This window comes from Meleagris gallopavo, chromosome 8, assembly GCF_905368555.1.
Source record: "Meleagris gallopavo chromosome 8, MGAL_WU_HG_1.1, whole genome shotgun sequence".
Lineage (NCBI taxonomy): Eukaryota > Metazoa > Chordata > Aves > Galliformes > Phasianidae > Meleagris > Meleagris gallopavo.
Window position 1 is genome coordinate 1,278,334 of NC_139411.1, and position 21,850 is coordinate 1,300,183.

Genomic DNA, 21,850 nt, shown 5'->3' on the forward strand with positions numbered 1-21,850 from the left:
GAGGTTTTCTGATTCAACACAACACTGAAAAGAACTTATTTATCAAAGCAGAACAGATTTCCACACAAGAGGGGACTCCTCATTGGTGCAACACAAATCGGTAAAGCAAAGTTAGATCTAATGTCACTTTCAGCATTTAATGCTACCATTCTGACAGAATTCACATTGTCACTATCATCGCAGGAAGCCAAATTAATGACAGAAGATGTATTCAGGAAAACAGTGACTAATCAACATTCTAGCACTTATATGCTGAATTCTTTATACAACACTCCCTGAATGGTTGGATGGAAGACTAATAAACAGAAAACACTGAACATATTTGATTTTGCCAAGAGAAAACTCTTGGAAATTTAGGAGTATGACAAGTGTCCATAGCATGTTTTCAAAGATCATGTGGCTCTGGGCAGCCTGGTCTAGCAGTTGGCGACCCTGCACATAGCAGGGACGTTGAAACTAGATTATCATTATTTCAAACCAGGCCATTCTATGATTCTATGATCCATTGAGAAGCAGACAGTTCCAGGCTTGAAGGTTAAGACTTGCCTAAGAATTTGTCCATTTGACTTTTTTCATGTCAGAGCCTTGCATGCTAATCCAATCATGATTTCTGATGGGCCCATCTCTCAGTATGGGCTCTCACAAATCTGCCTGAAAAATAATTTAGTTGGCATTAAGTATTCAGTTGTTTCCACCCTAAAAACACCCTGGTAGGCAGTGTAAAGGGAACAGTTCAACAGAACACGCATTTTCAAGTTACTCTTGTACAAACAGACCTGGATGTCACAGCGTGAGACAGCAAAGGACTCGCACTGTTGCTGTTCAGTTTTGCCTCCTGATCGTTATTCAGGCTGGTTCCCTGGAACAAATTACTCAGATCAGCCACTCTGCCCTTCTGGATGGCCCGCAAGGATTGCCGCCGGTACTCGTCCCGCGCTCTGCGTGCTTTGTGGCTCCTTTCCTCATCCGCAGCTTTGGAGCGGCGCACTGAGTCAACGAAGGAGAGGGGTCGGGAGGAAAAGCTTTTGAAATACATGAAATACTGACATTTGCCCTTATTTATGTCATTATTACTCATGTTACCTGATTTTAAAAACACACAAATTACAATGCGCTATCAGTAGAAAACTAAGCAGATAACCTCCCTGATGCTTCAAATACAGGCCCAACAGCAGAGGAAGCATGCCAAATTTGTGCTATCAATGGCTTGATCGCTACAGGCAAAAACTGAGCCTCCACAGACTGTGATTACATCTGATGCTTGCACTGGATGTAATAAGAGAAATTCTGCTGCAGGACATCTTTTCCACTAATGGTTGATCAAGTTATACGTTTCAAGAGAGAATATTAATTATTGCTTGAGCAGCAGAGAACTAGAACTGCAGGAGGTTTACCCAAAATGTACAATTGCGAGCACTGGTATTTAGATTGCTCTATTTCTTAACATTGCTTTCTTTCTAAAAGTGGATGCCATCATCATTACGATGTTTAAAATCATAAACATCTCCACCTTAAAAACTCCAGTCTTAAAATTGTTTCAGGAACAGCACAGGAAATGAATAGCCAACGTAAAGCTTATTCTGATGCTACAGATGGTGTTATCTCCTATTTCAGTCTCTGAAATTGTATATAAAGACCCAGAGTCTGGTCTGGCACATTCAATAGACAAGATGATCCTTATGGGAATATCCCATCTTAGGATATCCTATCATTCTAATACACACGTATCAGTGGCACTGACCAGGAATACATAAGTAAAGCAAACTAATTTCCATAGCCTGAAATGATGGAACTGCAGCTCTGGCCACCACAGATCACACATCTTTCACTAAAGCTTCTTTATTTGAAAAACAGCGTACTAACTATCCCCTTGTCAAACTGGTGTGACTTAAATGCACAATATGCAAATATTTGCCATCTATCTGCTCTTTCCTGGTGCCTCAAGCCCCATTTTGATGATTTTTTCAGACATGAATAACTTCAGGCAGGAAAATTATTCCAGTGCAAAACAAACCTTTAACATTCAGTGAAGCAAATATTAAAGCAGGCACGCTATTGCCTCCAGTAGCAATTATCAATCCTGCCATGACTATCCTGGCTCAGATCATACCCAATTCATAAAGTGCACACGCTATTTCCTACTCTGCTGTGATTGTACCTGTGACTTGGAATGCATGATATAATACCAGACAGCTGCATTTCATTAGGCTGCATGCCTCTGGTTTACGCTTCTGATTTCCAGCAAGCACAGGTTATAATAGATTTCTCTGAGTTATGTAAAGGTTTAATGGAATAAAAAAATAAAAGCGCTTAACAGAAAAGATAAAATAAAACACTTTAGGCAAATGAAGGAATGAGAGAACACCTTTAAGTTTAGTTATAAAATATTATTATAGGTAGAAAGATATATATGACTAACAACTAATCAAGACAGAATAATAAACGAGTCATCATTACTTGCTATGCACACAACTTCAGTGTATTTTCACTTAAATACACACACTGTCATTTTAGCTAAATACAGTAACAGTCATACAGCACAAAAAAATGAGTACTGTGTTCTACTATTTATCTTACAGGTCCTTTTTAAGGGTAGATAATCTTATCTAAATACGCTACTTCAGTATGTCAAGCGTACTAGATACAAAAATTTCTATGATGTATTCTTTGTAAAGCCACTGAGCAATGATTGCTTTAAACGTGGACTTCGTGTTAGCAGCAATATGAGAGAGAGCAATGAAGATGAGTAGAACATAGCTGGGTAGGACATTTGGAAACCAGTCATTGTTCATTACAGACAGATTGAGGGCAGATTGCGTGGAGCTTTTCAGAACTCCTTTCTACTGATGTACAGACTGACTGGCAAGGAAAAAAAAAAAACAAGGTATATTCATGCTCAAGTTTCCTCAGCGATAGATTTTTCAACAGACATTCCTACTGTCTTTTTGCTAGCTAATAAATCTATGTTTTCTCTTTCACAATTGCGAAATAACTTCCCAAAAATATTCTGCAACAGGACTTGACTTCAGCAACCTTTTTATCTGAAAGTACGTGAATAATTCCATCCCTATTCAGCAACGTGCTCTGAAATCTATTGAAATTCTATGAGCACATATTAAGATTGAGCATGTGCTTATTTAATGCAAAGCTGAAACGGGAGCTGTTTGCCTTAAAAAACAGCATTTTATCAAATGTTCCTGCCATTAAATTCCTTCACTTGAATTTCTGTGGAAGGTAAGTACCAGAACAACATAAAATCCTTTGAACCTCAACAAGTTCATAGGCACATCTTGTTGTATAACATAAAAATATAGAAGAGGCCCTACCAGATCAGCCTGGTATCCCATTTCCAACAGAGACCAAAGGTGGGTGCTTCAGAAAAGATATAAGAATATGAACAGAGCAAGTCACTCAAATCTATTTGCATCTTTTCAGGCTTATTAACTGTCTGGAGAGGGGTACAGTTGGTCAGACAGTATCCAGGCATTTCTTTCCTTGGTGCAGTTTGCAGGAAGTTGGCAGTGTACTGACAGAATGCCTTTTGCACTAATCAAGCAGAGGAATCCTTATGCTACAAGTTCTCATATTATGCAATGTAAAAACCTTCTTTCTGGTCTCACACAGCGGAGTCACACTCAGAGAGCATGGCATAGAGTATCATTTCTTGAATACTCTAGAAACATACAAAATAGACCAGCCTGTAGAACAATTCAAAACCAATCAGAATACATACTCTTCTATCCAAGCTTAGCTTCAGTTCTCACTTCTCAGAATAAAAGCTTGCGAAAGTGGACAATCTGAATCATTCCTTTTTACTATTTGTCTTCTCATTTACCAGCCTATATACTCCACATATTAACTTGCAACTGCTCTCTATAGTACCTCAACACATATTATGTGCATAATTGCTACTAAATCATTTTTTCCTTAAAGTGGTGCTTTTTCAGGTTTTTCCACATTTGTCATTTGTTACATTAAAAAGCACTGAAATTATCTATTTCAATTAACAAAGCAGTTCTATGGGATTTTATTGTTATTTGGCACAATCAAGCAAACCACAGAAGCAAACTGAACAGAACAATAGAAACTAATATTAGCAGCACTTTGCTTATCGCGTTGGCAGTAAACTGAGGGGATAATGCGACGAGGAGAGATGAATCCTCATCACATTCTAAATTTCATCTGCTAAATAAATTACTGCTGTCATCAATATCATTGCTACATTTGCTCTCCACAATAGCTGCACTAGCACTGCTGTTCCTCTTCAGTACTGACCCCAGCACTGTTGAATATGAAGGGCTGACTACAAGGTCACAAGACACAAAGGAGCTTGGCCTACTACTGGCCAATACGGGCTCCATTGCAGGTGGACAGGAGACAAAACATGTTAATATTATGTCTGCTTAGACCTTTCTCACACGTTCATGCATTTATTTCTTGCTTAGGAAAGATGACAAACGGACAGCTTTGCCCATCTTGACTAAATTTCCTCTCAGTGTGTTGAAGAAATATATGAAGACACAATGAAAGGATTGCCATGAAAAGGGGGAAAAAAGATGTCACTCGAACTGAACTTAAAGCTGAGAAGTCTGGTGAACCTGAGCACTAGCTCATTCCCTAGCAGTTTAACACGTTTCCTCTTCCAAATATTTGTTGCTGTCTGTTTGCTGAAGGTTCTGATGTTTTGGCAAAGTTAAGGGAACAAAAGATATGAACATTCCTCAGGAAACTCACCGTAGTTGGATGGCAGAGTTTAAACCAGCCCAGGAACTGGTTTCAACCAAGGCACTAAACACTATATCTTCATATCTTAAACTGTCACAGCTATTTGGTAATGGAACACAGTTCTAAGCCCTCAAATCAACTGGGATAAATTGAGACAATGAGATAAGCATAAGAGGATAAACAAAGTTATGATACACTCCAGTCATTACCCTGCAGTTAGTTTAATGCTAAATCAATTCCTGATAACAGCATAAACTCTGAGAGCACAGAATTTATAGCAGGCTGCAAACCTTAGCCATGGTGCAGCCAAACAGACCGTGCTGACCTTTTGTTTTGCCACAGCAGCACTGTTACTGGTGGTAACACTTGGTATCTCAAAACTACCTGAGAGCTGCAGTCAGTCACTCTTCTGAGCACAAAGATACATCCATACAGGAAGCAAAATATATAGAGTGAGGGTGACAAAGGATGTACCGGTAATTTAGAGTTCCTTCAAAACACATAGAACACTCCAACCAGAGGTTACATAAGAAAAAATAACCATTACGTCAGTCAACATATGATGTAGTTGAAATCTTTTTTGGACTGAGACCGAATGCCATTAAAGAAATGGTCCCATTCTTCCATAGCTTGTTTATTTTCCCTCTGCCTCTTCTCATAATTCCTTTGTTGCACTTCTGACATCTGTCCCTGTACAACCAGGATTCCTTGAGAAAACTGAAACAATTTCAAAACCTTCACTTCTCTCTTCAATGCATCAAAGTAAAATAATTGCAGTAATAAAAAAATATCTTTTGTTAGTAATGTTTAGAGTATTTTTTGTTGCCACTCTCAGTATCAAAATAGGCTGCACTTTTCTTTGTAACATGGTTGCAGGTGTATTTTCTTTCCTTATCTACCATCGAAGAAATATTTAAGTACATTATTAGTACATAAGTACATAATAACGCCATCCTCTATGCTATGTTGCTAGCTGATGGTAATTGACAACATCTAATTTTCAACAAAACTAAAGACTATTTCTGACCTAATTTAGTCCAAACATAGAAAACTATAGTTTTCCTTTCAGAATAAATACATACACCTAGATTTAGATGATTTAGGAATCATTACCTTTTCTTTATTGACAGCGTAATATGCAGAGGTTCTATTGATCAAAAATAAGCCTAGCCCTGCTACCACCTTGGAAAATGGCACCAGTGTATCTTATATAATCTTAATTCATTTTGTTAGAAAGATTCACTGTCACACCAATCTCAGGTAATAGGAGTTCAGTAACTAGTCTTCAGGAACTGCTGAAGTGATTACCAACACTATAAAATTAACTCATAGCATATTCTGAAACAGTACAGCAATATTTTCTTCTACTTCATGAGGTATTTCACATAATACACATGCTATTTGTCAGTTCCATAAAGCTCTATTTACAATATTAGTTGATTAAACTTTGCAGTGTATATAATTAATAGAATACACCCATGTGAGCTATAACATTACAAACATCACACTTTCTGAAAAGTAATCAAACAAGTATTACTGCAGGAAATAATAATATTCTTCCTCCAAGAAAATGCAAATTTCCTTCTTCTACAGTTAATTTCACAGTAGATTTCAGATCAAGTAGACCTACAACATTTTGTTCACAACAACCTATTGAGGTTATATCTACAATGTATGTATATACATTGAGTCACATGCTTGTCCCGTTCTTTAATGTCTTTAAAAAAACACAACTATATTTATAAATTAATCACAAAGACGACAGTAAATAATTTCAGAGTGGCCAAAAAAAAAAAAAAAAGGTCTCCACACAGGGAGAGCACCACCATGCGCATTTTATTTTTTTTTTTTTCTTCAGGGAAATCTAAGTGTTATTTATTGTAATCCCTCAAACTGAAGAGCTGAAATCATAGCTTTATCCCATTATCATATGGAAGGAATTAAAACACAGATGAGGACAGATTCTACCTCTTCAGAGATAGCAGAGAACAAGGCATCTGAATAAGTGTGTCCATTCATTCTAATTGATACATTTTTTCTAAGACATAACATGGACTGATATTCAGAAACGTGAAATTGGCAAACTCATAGAAACTTTCACTTGTAAGATAAGTTTGTGATTTCCTGAAAAATAATACACTGTTTTGCATTGCTCTTGGTACGAGAGATTTTTTGCAACACCTCTTTTCATTCTAGAAGCAAACAGAAGTCTTTCAGAAATACATAAATCTTGTGAAGATAGTTTTACTCACACTGTTCTTCCCACTCCTGATCATCATCGCTGTGTTGACTATGCTGCTGAGCTTGCTTGAGGCTCAAATACAGCTCTTTTGCTCGGATTTCCTCCTGCTGCCTTATTTGTTCTTCACCCTTTTGTCTTTCCTCTTCTTCTCTTTTCTAAGCAAAATGAAGCAAAACAGAAATGACTAACGCAGAACAATATGCCAAGTTAGGACACTGCTTCAGTTGCTTCTGACCAAAGTAGCTACGGTACCTTGAAAAAATGCTTTCTTTCAACTTAAGAGTTTCATCCCATATAAGTATAATAGAAACTGCAGCAATAAGGAACTTCAAAGGATCTAAGATCTAAAATTTATAAGGAAAACACCTCATCACATGGCACCAAAACTTGTACTGTTCTACAATTCAGAAGTAGCGCTCTTGTTTTCAGTACGCACAGACTCCTACTGGAATCATCACTCCCACTCAAGCTTTATACACATCTGTAATGCTATAATGGGATGATAACAGCAAGGTGGCAAAGTCTTCAGCTACAGTAAATGAGAACGAGCACAGAAATGCAGGAAACACAAAAACAGAAATGAAGGAAAAGAGCTTTGGAAGACCTCAGGTAGGCAAGGATCTCCAGAGAGAGAGCCTCACCTCTACTGCTAACACTTCAATGAGATCTAGGAAGGGGTGGCTCCTGGCTCCAGCCCTTCCAATCACTCAACTGCATTGCATATACGTGGGTTGGCCCTGCCTTCCCACCAGGTGCTCAGTCACTGGTTCAAGCCCTGACTTAGCATTTCTGCTACAACATCTTTTCTAAGATCTGTACTATTCCGAATCAGATTTACTAGTGTTCTTATTTGGGCAACTATCACCATGTGCCTTCATAACCAACACAGAGAACAATGTTCTTCAAATATCAAGACCATTATGTTCCAGAAGAAAAGCCAGATCCTCCAGCATATGCTAAACACTTTGCAAAATGTAACAACACACAAAAATTTCCTGTGCAAGAAGACCATCACAGAGATGGAAACCTGATAGAGTAACGTTACGGCTGCCCTTCTGCATACTATCGATAACCGAGGTGCTTAATTAGTGCAGGAATAGGAATCCACATCTGTTTTTCTATATTTTTCACTATTACCTTAGGAAGAGAAGTAAATTTATTTTGTTGAACTAACAAGACTGCTACTACAAACTAAGAAGTTTGTGCTGTGTAAATAATTATCTCGTTAAGAACAGAGGTCTTGAATGAATAAGGAAAAACCATTATAACCACAACAATAAGAAACTTATGCAGAATACTTTCATTAGTAGCCTCTGAGTATTCAGCCACCCTCAATTGCTAACTCAGCTAAACTCAACCTAAGCTAGAAATGAAGCCCAGGTAGACTGTCAGTTATTGCAAATTGTTATCAAATGTCTAGCATCAAGCAACTGATCCAGCTGAATAAACTACGATGAAACTGCTTTCACATTAGGGACTTGGGAGAGATACTTCTGTCTTACTTAAACCATTGCATGTGGGGTCTTTTTGGTTTGTAAAAGGTCAGAAGTTTCCTAACTTCTTCCTTTTGGGTGAGATTTTCATGTTTAATTACAACGAGACAGGCAATAGGTCAGCACAGAGAAAGAAAAAAATAGGATTAAACCAGAAAACGACTCTCTCAAATGCACCAACAGGACTGATCAATTTTCAGAACTCATATTTCAGCAAGCAGATCTTAACCACGGGGCTTTGCATGAGTTATTTCTTTTTCTTCCTTAAGACACAGTCTGAAACTAAGTTCAGATAAGACTGCTCCTTCTTTCAAAGGGGAATCAGATATATTTAGCTTCATTCACACCCTGTTTGTGCACTGTGAACTTTTTCGAAGGCCATTCTTTACAATACTGAAAACAGTTACCTTCATAATTTTCAGCACAGAAGGATTCACAGCACAACCAACACAATACGCGGTCTATCTTAATAGGAACTACAAATATGAGTGTTAAGATAGATGAAAAACCTGACTTTGAGTATGCTCTGTGCTACATGCTGCATCAGGAGATGCACTGCCAAACTCAAGTGATGTTGCTGTTAATCCTGCAAAAAGTATCTTAGTCATCTAATTTTCCACATTTTGGTTCTTCCTGTTGGAAGATGTTACCAAACAGCATTGCTTTTTTAACACATTTAAGAGTGACCATCATCTGTGTTTTTCCAGTGGTGAAACACGTCTGGAATACTCATCTGAGAATCAAGAAAAATTTTATCCACCATGGCAAAGGTTATTGTTTGTTCACTGGTTTGCTTTTTTAATTCTCTCCAGCTCTGCCAGAGTTATTTTTTGTTAACTGCTGGAATTGAAGGAGCACAGTTCAACTTGTTTTCTGAAGACAGCTTTTCAAAGCAAATAATATTGTTATTCACCATTTGTGACTCATGGAAGCCTAATGAAGACCCAATGCAGCAAAAAGAATCAATACTGTTTGGTTGTTCCAGTTAGGAATGACACAATGGCATGTTTAAGTAAAAACGACATCTTGTAGTTGCATGAATGTGGAAATAACAGTGCATAAACAAGGACAGATGCCTTGAGTTTCACCAGGGTGCTTTGGTTTTTGAATAGTCAGACAGCTGACACAGTTCTGTAATGCTTTTGTCCATTGACAATTAAAAAAGACTGAGAAGTAGTAAGCAATTTAGCAGCAACAATCAAACATCTTTTTCAGTGGAAAAATGGAACAAATGCAAATCTATGCAGTCACAAGAATTCTGCAATTTTTCCATTTCCTCAAGTAAATGAAAACAACATTTCTCCATTTAGCTAAGCTGAGCACCACTAGTTTACACAAGCAGAGGAGGTCCCCTTGATCCTATTAAACTAAACCTAAAGACCTGAAAAACTGTTTATTGATAGTGATGTACATGCGTAGCGAATAGGGGTTTTATAGCACACATGATGAACAATAAATTAGGCTGATCTTATTGTTTCTGAGAAAGAAAAGCCCGGTATTGTTCTTCACTCAATTTTTCATATATTAATGCCAGACTCTCTGATTATTTCTAACATTGTCCTCGCACTGTTATCTCCTGAGTCTTAAGAAGATTAGTTGAGTGGACACTTCATTATTTCTGAAATGTCAATGCTTTTATGCAGCACTGATTTCAAAGCCCAGAAGCTTCTTCAGAAGAAAAAAAATCCCTTTTACATCTCCTGCAGAACTAGACTTTTCTTATTTCAGTCGCTAGCAAATGTTTTTAATTCCTTCTTGGAAAAAGCATCCAATCAGCTATTCTTTATTCTTAGGAGGTGAATGTTATCCACCAAACTGCACTGCTTAGAAAAAAATTCCACCGCATGGAGGCTATCCTTTCAGGAAGGCAGATCAGCATAGAGGTAATCCTCAATTATCAAAATGTTTCTGTTCAACATCTTAAACCACGAAACCAAACAACAAACAAAACAAAAATTACCAGAACAAACCCCACAAGAATCCACCTCAGCAATTTCCCTGAATCATACAAGGGATTTGTCAGAAGTTTGGTTTCAATGCAGCTGTTGTTGAAGAATTTCTAGTATAAAGATGAAAATCCCTAAAAAACAGAACTCAGTTCAGTTCTATAAGGAAAACAGCAGTGGCTATTAAGAAGTGTAGCTTTTTTTTTTTTAGTGGGAACAAGAATCTGTAGGTCAAAGAAGAAATAACAAAAGCATTCAACATTAGCACTTGACTCTGAATTGACAAAACTTGTTTTGCACCATTCTATATTTTTGAGCAAGTTCGATTTTAAATAGCATTTACTCAAATTAGTGCATGAATGCACGTGTAAGTATATTTGGGAACAACTGTCTGTGAGGGGAAATGACAATTCATAGCACGACGTAGGACAGATGAGTAAGCATTTGGATAAGTATGAATAAAAACTGTGAATTTTTATTGAAAATGAACAGCAATTGGACTTTTCGCACTTAGACCAATGGAAAAAGAACAGCACCACGTTTTTCTGCATCTCCCTGCGAACCTAATCCTTCACATAGAGTTGAAAGAAAAGAACTGTAATAATCTCCAACCATCACCTTCTGCCTCGCAGCTGGGAGAGACTGCACTGTGTGCAGTGATCCTTTCATGTCTTCCAGAATAATTAGGAAGGTGACAATTCAGTGCATGGTTGCAAGTTGCCAACAAATACCAACCTGCTGCAACAAATCATGCTGGCAATTCAATAGGCAAGAGTAATACTCTCCAGCTTTAACTCCACTAAAGAACGTGAACATGCTAAATGATCTTATCTAGCCCCTGGCATTTGAGCATTTACCACAAACTTGTTACTGTAAATGTGCATCGCACAGTGTTTGATAGTGCTACCTCAGCCAGCTCTAAATAATATTTAATCCTAGCCAGGGTTAGCTTCAGGTTTTTCAGTCCAACATGGATGAGAGAAGATTAGGTCAGTATTTGGTTTCTGCTGCAGAATGATTTTTAAAATGGCCTGGGACAAGACAAACACCTCACCTCATTGTTTTCCAATGGAAAATGGAGCTTCTGGCTGCTGAGGCTCTTGGGGCTTCTCTTGGAAGGAAGTATGCAGGGCAGCTGAATGACTGCTGCTCTGCTTGGGGCAAAACCCACACAGAGGGTGCGTTACAGCAGCCCTCTCTGAGACAAAGGATACCTGGGATTCCCTCCACACTTCAGGCTGTCAGGAAATGTCCCTGGCAGTCTGAGAGCTGAAGGCAGCCTGCTGCAGCACAGCTGCTATGCATTTACTTCAACTCCCTGCAGTCAGCCTTGTGTTAGGGCACATGTCCAGGCCACCTGCCAGAGTACTGTGAGCACAGCTCATCTTTACATCTGAGGCCTTAGGTCTCCCAGCCCTCAGTCAGAGAATCTGAAAAACCCAGGGTCCTCGGCTCCAGGACAGTATTCAGTCAGCAGGACTGGAACAGCAGGACTGACTTCAGAGATCAGCATTCTCCACAAACCCACCTGGCAGTTTCCAGCAGAGCTGTGTGCACGTATCAGCAGAAATACATCCAACCACTTCCCAATGTTTTTCTGAGAAAATCCTCCCACTTGCCTCAGAAAGAAAAACGTTTGCAGAAACATTTTCTCTACTATCAGTGTTTCAAGAAGAACAGGGGGTTTGCATTATTTCACCAGTCCATGCACACATTTGCATGAAGACAAATGCCATCAGTGCAGTTGCGCTTTATCTAAAATTCACATTTCACTAACAAATGAGCCCCAGGGCATGCTATTCATATACAGCTCATTTGGGCAGGTGCCAACATCACACTCAGCTTTGCAAAGACCATGTTTTAGATCAAGTACAAAACAAAGGTGAGGACTAATCCTGATTAGGAACGATCTGAGATTCATTACATGTGCTGGAGCAGACCATTCTTGAGCAGAATCCCCTGATGGCCTGTTTCTTCTTCACAGTTCAAATTCCTGGTACATCAACATTCCCCTCAGTGGTTCATATGTTCCCATTTACCCATAGGAAAGGTCATATTTATGCTGTGTCCAGAATAAGGACATCAGCTTCAGCAGCACAATCAGTACCCATGTTACTAGGGAAAGGATTTTTCTTTTAAGTTAATGTCACAATTCATTGCATGTAGGATAGGAAAACTTTAAGATCTGTTTCCTTGCTGAAGATAAAAACCATTACAGTATCACTAAAGAAACATCCACATTAAAAAAAAAATAAATCTTAACTATGGTGTCAAAAAAGTACAGAAGTGAAGCATTACCAAAATACTGCAGTTGGTATTGAATGTACCGAAAGGATTTTCAGAATGAGTTAGATGCAAAATGCTGTCAAGAAGCTGTTGTCTTATTCCTGCATTCTGAATATGCTATCCTTGGGAACGAGTTCAGTGTTTTCTCAACACAGGGCACATAGCTGAAATTACAGCTTATTTGCACTTAAAGATAAAAAACAGGCCCACTTAATTACCTGATATTTACTTGGAGACAACTTTTTTTTTCTTTTTTCTTTTTTCTTTTTTTTTTTTTTTAGAGTAGAACAGAATGCTCACTGCTAGATTGCATTAAGTGCAAAGTACTGTAAGTGGCCATTGTGACATTTTACTGTATTCCTAAGCTCAATATCTGGCAGCAGCTACCTGAAAAAAAAAAAAAAACAAGTCCACAGCATTCCGGGCCCAGGAAAGCACTCACAAAGCATGTGTTGAAAGCCCATCCAAGCCAGCGGGACAGAAGTGTGCTCTGAGTACTAAGCACAAGTGGTCCTTATTACTTTCCTGAGCTAGAGCACTAATTACTCTTTTTCTTCCCAGAAGGTTATTTATAAACCTGCCTTCTTTCATGAGAATGAGAACAGCCAGGACACAGAAACTCTCCCGTCACTCAACACAGTCCCAATGGGAATTAGTCATAAACACTTGAATAAAAATAAAAATTAAAATAATGACAGGAAATTGTAACGCTATTCTTCTCTTATTGCCTATGATAAAAATAAGCATTATTTCTCCATAAGTGCCAATGTCATTAAAAGTCCCACTAAATATTTTTTTATACATGAAGACACACAGTGTCGATTAAACTCGATACATAATTTCTGATTAATACCCATAGATTTTTACAAGATACAACCTAGCTTTATTGTCAGTTGTGCTTATATAATTACATTTGACAGGTATCTGATGTTGTCACATCACAGATAGCACTTTACTATTAATATTTTCTTGTTTTATGGAGACCACGAAGAACTGAGACAGTATCTCTCATTCCTAAATGTAGCTGAAGGATATTATCCTCTTCTGGCTCACTGAGGATCGCATGTTTAATTTATCCTAGCTCTGTACATTGTTCAAGACTCTTAACAACAGATAAAAGCAGGAAATTATGTCTATGATCTCACAGCCTTTGTGAATTTGGAAAAAGATTAATGATAGTAATTGGCTCTCTTATTTGTCCTTTGCAATAGATGCATCAAAGAATAGCAGTTCTTGAACTGCAAAAATAGAGCAGTGAACATTTATATTCTAGCATCATAAATTAAAGGCATTTCTGTTTAAGAAACACCAAGGAATGCAGTATTTTTTCAATAGTGTTACAAAATGGAGACAGGAATCATCATTCACTTTGATATGTGAGATATCATTTATCTAGCGTAGACAGCCTTAAAGTCCCATGATAGGTCAAGAATATAAAAGTGTTTTAAAAAGGAGACTTTGTGATACAGTGTGGCCAGAAATTAAACATATCAGCAAAACAGACAGAGTTCCAATCTCTCAAGTCAAAATTCTTCAAGAGGACAAAGCCTTCGCAGACACCGAGGTTTTTCATACCCTAGCCTTGGGGACTGCTTTAACTACATACTGGTCATTATCATACCAAGATGATTACCATATCTTAAGTATCTTAAATATCTTAAACCTGCTAAAGTGGGCTAGGTAATTGATCTGCATTTGATTCCACACTTTGAATCATTCATGAAAGGTGCATTTCTTCCTGATTTCAATGATTGCAATCATACATAACAGAACTGATTAATTCATCTCTTTCCCAACAAGGAACTGAGAAAAATTAAATAAATTGGTGGACAGAGAAGCTGCTGCTGCTGAGACATGACCTTCTCATCAAGCAAAGTACAACGAGCAGAATTTGGTACCACTCTTTTCAAATTGTGGAAGGCTAGCTTTCCTTAAAAGAAAAGAATGTGACTACTGGCCACTGAATTTTCTGTAGTTGCTCATTCAGCTTTTTGAAAAAATCTCTTTGAAACAGAAGAACAATGAGCTTGTGGACGTTTAGACCATCAAATGCATTGTGAAACAGCCACAGAGCCACAAGTGAACAGGCCTGCAGCAGTCTTAGTTCAATAGCGCTTTGCTTTCTAGAAAGCAGAGGAAGGAAAGCAATTTAATTAGTTGCTCTGCTCATTATTCATACATTAATAAAGCTACTTGAAAGGTATAGTTTCATTTCTCATTGACATCAATTTTCAAAAGCCTTGTTCTCTCCTATGAGTTCAAATTAATTGTGCAAAGGTAAATCAGCAACTTTGTGCTGCAGAGACTTTTTGCTATATAGCCATCCTCAAATCCCAGCCCCACTGTTTATAGAGAGACAAGAAACTTGCTGAGTTTTCTAGTTGGGAATCAAACCATATAAACAAACACTGAGATTTTCAAAATTTGTCCTGTTAGAGGGGGACAAGGTGAGGATTCCATCCACAGTTTCTGTGCATTTAATCACCATCCCAAGAAGAGAAAAAATGACATGAGCAAACTGTCAGCTGGGTAAAGTGAGTGGTGTGTAGATGGAAATGGCTGCATGTAGATCTCCTAGGAGTCATGCTTTTCTCCATGGAAACCCAGCTGCATCAATCTTGTGCAGTCCCACAGTACACATCTCAGTCTCTGAAGTCGTGATAATGTCCCTGCACACTAAGACAATTGTGTTTTGCTGTTTTTATCATTACACAATAAATTGAAAGAAACAGAGACCTCCATTTCCTGTCTTGTCTTCAAATTATCTTTGACAGGAGAATCTTAAAAAAAAAAAAAAAGTATTTCAAACCTACATTAAAATACTGTAACTGAGTTTACAGAAAATTCACAACGGTGTCAATAAAAATCAGGTAAATGAACCTCATGAAACAAAGCTTTTTCCCATATGTTGAGTAGGAGAAAGATCCGCTCTTCATTACCTTAATGAATGTGGGGAGAGAATTTTTAAGTCAAATGTATGAGTAATGCACACAAAATGCATCAAATACGTTCAAGCAGACTAGCTCAAAAAGATACGTTCCACAATTGAACATTTTTCCCCCCAATATGATTCACTCAGTGGAGCTGACTAAACAATTCCATCAGTGTGCGAGCTGAATAACCCATATGATTGTCCTGACACTTTCAAATGAGATATGTAATTTTTTTCCCCATCACTCAACCAGCTGTGCCACTGAACACCATGTAGATATTTGCATATTCCAGGATGAAAAAACACAACTTTGGTTCTTAAAACTTATTAATAAACATGCACCAAAGCTGAAAAGAATTTTGCATCTTTGTAAGAATACTTAAAGCCTATATACGATTGCCCAAACCTTCAGATCCTCCTGAATCTTTTCCTCCTCCAATTTTGCTGCTTTTCGATCTTCCATTTCTATCTTCCATTTTTCTGCTACTATTCTGGCTTTTTCTTGAGCCATAGCATCCCGGAATTTCTTTGTAATTTCAGCTTCTTTTTGTCTCCTTCAGAAAAGAATTTGAAAACAAAAATGATTGAAGATAATTTAAGGCACAGTTTTTGAGTTTTTTTTTAATTGAAGATGAAATTCTAGATCCTCGTTTGCAACAAATAATTAGAATAAGACCTCATGAAAATACAAAAGAAAACATATTTACCAAGAAACCTAGGAGGAATGGATTTCAGAAAACCATACGGACAAGAAACTTTTTCAATTTCCGATGAATGTCCCATTAAAATATCATCTTCTACATGAGATCAATATTTCTTGATTATTTTCCAGCCATGCCCTGTCTTGGCCAAAAGCAGATTTCTCCTAACTATCTAGCAAATCGTGGGAATTTATTTTCTTTCAAATACCAGTGAAAATGTCTGCCAAATTTTAACAGTAGAGCATTTATTAGCCTAAAAGGAGCACAGAGCTCAGGGTGAAGTTTTAATCCCTGCTTAAATATGGAATCATTATAAGCAAGAAGAATCTGATATGCAAAGCAATATATAGAATAATCTGATATTTAATGTGTTACTTCTGTGCACTGAACTGCAAAACTAAGTGCAGGAAGCAGATGGCCTACGTCCCAACAATATCACAACATCAAGCATCAAAAGACTTTTCAATCTTTACCAAATCTGGAATCAGCCCTACTGGAAACACCAGCATGGCACTTGTAGTAATCAGCTTCTGAACTGCTGGGATAAGAACTAATACAAACAGCATGCACGTGAAGCCAATTGAAAAAGAAAAAAAAAGTGTTACACGTACAAAATCCCTATTGTGGGCATAGATGTGTGATGCAACAAATATTTTTTGATTTCACCATCTCAAAACCACATTGTTTCACAGAATCACGGGACAGGCGGGGGCTGCAGTGAAAGCTGAGCCAGGACAAGCTTTCTGTTTCCAGTGTTCTGTCACAGTAAACAAGTGCTTTCTTGTGTTCAGGTAAAACTTAGTGTTCCAGTCTGCATCCATTGTCCCTTGTTCTGTCACTGGGCACCAGTGCAAAGAACCTGCCCCAACCACTTGGCTGCTACACTTAAAATACTTATAAGCATTGGTAAGACCCATCCTCAGTCTTCTCTTCTCTTCTCCAGACTGAACAGCCCCAGGTCGCTCAGCCTTTCATTACTGGGGAGATGCTCCAGTTCCCCAGTCATCCTAGGGCCCTCCACTGGATCGCCTCCAGCAGTTCCCTGTCTTTCTTCAACTGGGGAGCCCAGAACTGGACACAGTACTCCAAGTGTGGCCTCAACAGAGCAGAGTAGTGCAGGAGAATAAATCCTCTCGACCTGCTGGTCACACTCTTTTTATGTACTCCAGGCTATTGTTGGCCTTCTCAGTCACAAGGGCACACTGCTATCTCATGGCCAACCTGTTGTCCACCAGGACACCCAGGTCCTTCTCTACAGAGCTCTCCTCTCTAGCAAGTTAGCTTCTAATCCATACTGATATGTGTGGTTATTCCTCTTTCAGTTTAGTACTCTACTCTGCCCTTGTTGTAGGTTCCTCTCCATCCACCTCTCCAGTCTGACCAGGTCTCACTGAAAGGTAGCATAGCCTTCTGGTGTGCCAGTTACTCCTCCCAGCTTTGTATCATTGGCAAACATGCTGAGGGTGAACTCTATCCCTTCATCCACATCACCAATGCAGATGTTGAAGATCAGATCCAGCACTGACCCCTGGGGAACACTGCTAGCTACAGGCCTCCAGATAGATTCTGTGCCACTGATCACAACCCTCTGAGCTCTGCCAGTCAGCCAGTTCTCAATCCACCTCATTGTCTGCTCATCTATCCCACACTTACTATGCTTACTTAGGAGGATATTGTGGAAGACAGTGTAAAAAGCCTTGCTAAATTCAAGGTTCGCAACATACACTGTTCTCCTCACATCTACCCAGCAGATCATGACATCATAGAAGGCTACCAGACTCATCAAGCATGACTTTCCCCTGGTGAATCCATGCTTACACACCAGGTAACCTGCTTCTCATTCACCTGCTTGGATATGAAATTGCTTGGAGATGACAAAGAAAAATCACATGCCCAGGGATGCAGGTGAGCCTTCCTTCTTTCCTTTCTGAAGAGTGATATACATTGGCTTTCCTCCAGTTCTCAGGCATCTCTCCCATTCTCTATCACCTTTCAAAGTCAGTAGAGAGCAACTTGGCAATCTCCTCTGCCAATTCCCTCTTTTTTATTTACTTACAAACTGGACAACGGTTAAGCAAAATTCCCCAACAGAAAAATATTCACTATGATTTTTTGTGCAAGAGAATTTCTGTTTTTTTAAATATTAAAATAAAATTCAATTTTTCATACGATGAAAAATCATCAAAACAAATGAAAGCAAATTTGACAAGACATACTTACCATTTTTTACCCACCATTACCTCACACCTTTCTACAAGGCCATGTGTCCCATAATGCCAAGTGGACCCCGAATTCAGATTCTTAAATCCTCACCATAGCTCTTCTGCCTCCTTCTGTGCTTGTTGCCTGGCGCGTTCAGCTATTAGCTCCTCTGATATCTGTTCATACGGCTTGTCACCTGGGGCTTCTCCCATAACCCAGACCCAGACCTCACCATCCTTCCCACGCAGCCACTGCACATGTTTGCCATTACCTGCAATAGCCAACAGCAGGAAAAAAAAAAAAAAAAAGAAAAAGCAAACACGTAAGTGCAGGCTCAAATTCTTACCTAAATATAGAGGAAAAGACAGTAATATGGAAGCTATTTACTATTCAGAGTAAGATATGACAGACTTGATGAAATCTACAGATTCGACCCATCTACCTATCTAGAAGTGGAGAAGAAAGTATTTGTACAATTCAAAGCATATTATCCTCAAAGGCTCATTGCTCTACCAAAAATAATAATTAAAAAAAAAAATCTGACTTATTCTCCACAATTTAGGGACTACGATCCCTTTTAATTGCAAAACTGTATTGTCTTGCTTAATTCAGTGAAGGATGACCAAAGAGAAGAGAAAAAGAGATGGAGAGATAGAAACAACAAGTAGCATTATACAGCTAAAAATGCTTTAGCCCACAGAGAATTCTGAGTGTCAGGCATACAAAGACCCAAGCTGAACCTTCACAAAATTTGAGGAATTCCCTGCTTCCACTGTGTGAAGGAGAAGTTACAGAAAGCCTACAACATTAGAGCACACCACTCAACAGTAGAAGCATTTCTGTTCCAGTAGGCAATTCACAGGGATTAAGTTCCTGATTCAGTTTTCATGAAAGATACTATGCAAAAATGTATGGCTGCTGTGCTGGCAGAGAGATTTCACCAACAGAGCTTGTGCACTCTTGACAACACAGACATTTGGCAAGCATTCATTTCCAAAACATCTGTGAAAGGCTTCCTGCTGAGTACAAAGGGTACTTGATTAGATCCGATGTGACTAAACTTTAAGTCATATACACCACCTCACTCTTGTACATTTAACTCATATACTTCTATGCATTTTAGAGATTCATAAGAAGGAATAAGTGGAAATACCCTTTGCATCCTTTTTCATTTCTTGCTGGTTTATTGAAATTGTCCTTCACAAAAGGACATTCCACCACAAACACTACAGCCAAGATAGGTAACTTGATAAATATAACTAGATAATATAACTAGATAAAATGATAGGAAAATCATTTAAAAAAATACAGACTAAAAGGCCACAAGGGATCAGCAATTCATCTCATTTGCTCTACATTAAGCAGGTTGTTCCACAAGTTATACCTTATATTTATTTCCAGGGAAAGAACAACGGATAAAGAGAACAATAATACTGTTTTAGAGAGCAAATCCTCAGCTAACAAATAATATTTTTCAGCATAGTCACCATCGTTAGCTAGGCATTTTCACCAATGATTAAGAGCCTCTTGCATGCCATGCTCATACAAATCTGCATCAGCAGAAGTAACCAAACATTGCCACTGCTGAAACACACCACCCATTGCCTCACTGTGCTCACATCCATTGTTTGGCCTCTGTAAGCATTCAGCAAACATCAATGACCATTAATGGGCTTTTCCACACAGAGGAATTCAATGACATATTTTAGCTTCATATGCACTCTCATGACAGAAGCCATTTTGTCAGAGTGCCCCTCTGCTACCATATCATGGCAACAAAATGCAATGGAATATTGGTGAGAAGGTTCAGCTTCTACTGCCATACCACCAACACCCACTTCTGCAGTTGTGGGCCAACATAATAAAATAAAAGGCATTACTTTCAGAGCAGACCTCATACATTCCACTAGATTTTACCCTCTTGCCTTCATATTGAGACCAGTAAATTCTTGGCGGCCACTTATTACCCTCCAGAAGGCATTCTGCCTCATTTCAAGATATGAAGAATTGGACAGCCCACATTTTCCTAGCTAGTTTTTCCCCTGATCAATCTTGTAGGAGTTAAAATAAATTTGGTCCTAACTGAACCTTCACTTGTAGTTTTTTTTGTTTTGTTTTTCCTACAACTTTCCACTTCATTAGCTTTGCTACTCCTACCATCTTCAACTACCTGCTGTTCTACAACAAGGCAATATCCACTTAACCAGATTAAGGTTTCCCAATGTATAATCAATAATATTTTTGAGATCCCAGACTGAAGAGAGAAAACTGCAGAAGGGAACGAAGCAGGGCTGTAGGCAGCAGGCCATGCCAGTGCCAAGCCACTCTCACAAATGCTTACAATGCAAATTGAAGGCAACGAACATATCAAATCTCTCAATGATATTCTACATCAAATTTGAAATGTGATTTGTAAGAATTCCCTCTGTTGGCGTAATGGTGCTAACTTCATTGAGTGGGAAAATTCAAGCTAGTAATGTTTCCCTTCAATAACCCCCAAACGCTTTGTCCTTTCACAGTCTATCAGATTATGTCTCAGGATACAAATGTGAATGTATTCTACACTGTGGTTCTATTGTGTTCTGTTAGCATTGTATTTTTTCCTACACAACATTTGAAAACCATCTACCAAGAACAGATTGGTCATATCAATATGTGTCCCTAAGGCTGTCATCTAGTTCATTTCATGCATTTCACATCCTGAGAAGTACAGAATGATTTCCTAGGAATACTGTCTCCACATCTGAAAGGTGTGGATTTTACAGCTGGACCACTTGATGGGTAAGGAATTGGCTGGATGGTAGCATTCACAGTTTTTGCAGTCTGTGGCTCAGCGTCCAGATGGACATCAGTGATCAGGACTGGGAGAAGCACTAATTTTATCTTTGTTGTCATCATGGACAGTGGGATTGAGTACTTTCAGCAAGTCTGTGGACAACACAGAACTGAACTGTGCGGTCAACATGTTGAAGGGAAAAATGCCATTCGGACAGACCACGACAAACTCGAGAAGTAGGGCCAGGGATATCTCATGAAGCTCAACAAGGCCTAAGTACAAGATCCTGCACTTGTCAGGTACTTTCTCAACATCTCATGTTTCTCAAGCAACATATGCTTGCAGTCCAGAAGGCCATTTGAGTCTTGGGCTGCATGAAAAACAGCATGGCCAGCAGGTCAGGAAGGTGATCATCCTCCTCTGCCCCACTTTCCTAAGGCCTCACCTGCACTACTGTGTGCACCCCCTCTCCAAAAAAAAAAAAAAAAAAAAAAAAAAGAAAGAAAGATATGGAGTTGTTGGAGCAGGTCCAGAGGAGAGTCACGAG

The 21,850-nt window shown here is 38.6% G+C and overlaps 1 protein-coding gene across 1 annotated transcript in view; it reads right to left on the bottom strand.

The window, feature by feature from the left end:
* Positions 1-21,850, bottom strand: part of SH2D4B (SH2 domain containing 4B) — a 68,269-nt gene that overhangs the window by 34,309 nt on the left and 12,110 nt on the right. Inside the window, exons 2-5 of the mRNA XM_003207781.5 lie at positions 18,639-18,798; positions 16,031-16,178; positions 6,978-7,122; positions 777-987 (exon numbers count right to left, since the gene is read on the bottom strand). Of these exons, the coding sequence (XP_003207829.2) occupies positions 777-987; positions 6,978-7,122; positions 16,031-16,178; positions 18,639-18,798 (664 nt within the window). The remainder of the gene's footprint in view (positions 1-776; positions 988-6,977; positions 7,123-16,030; positions 16,179-18,638; positions 18,799-21,850) is intronic.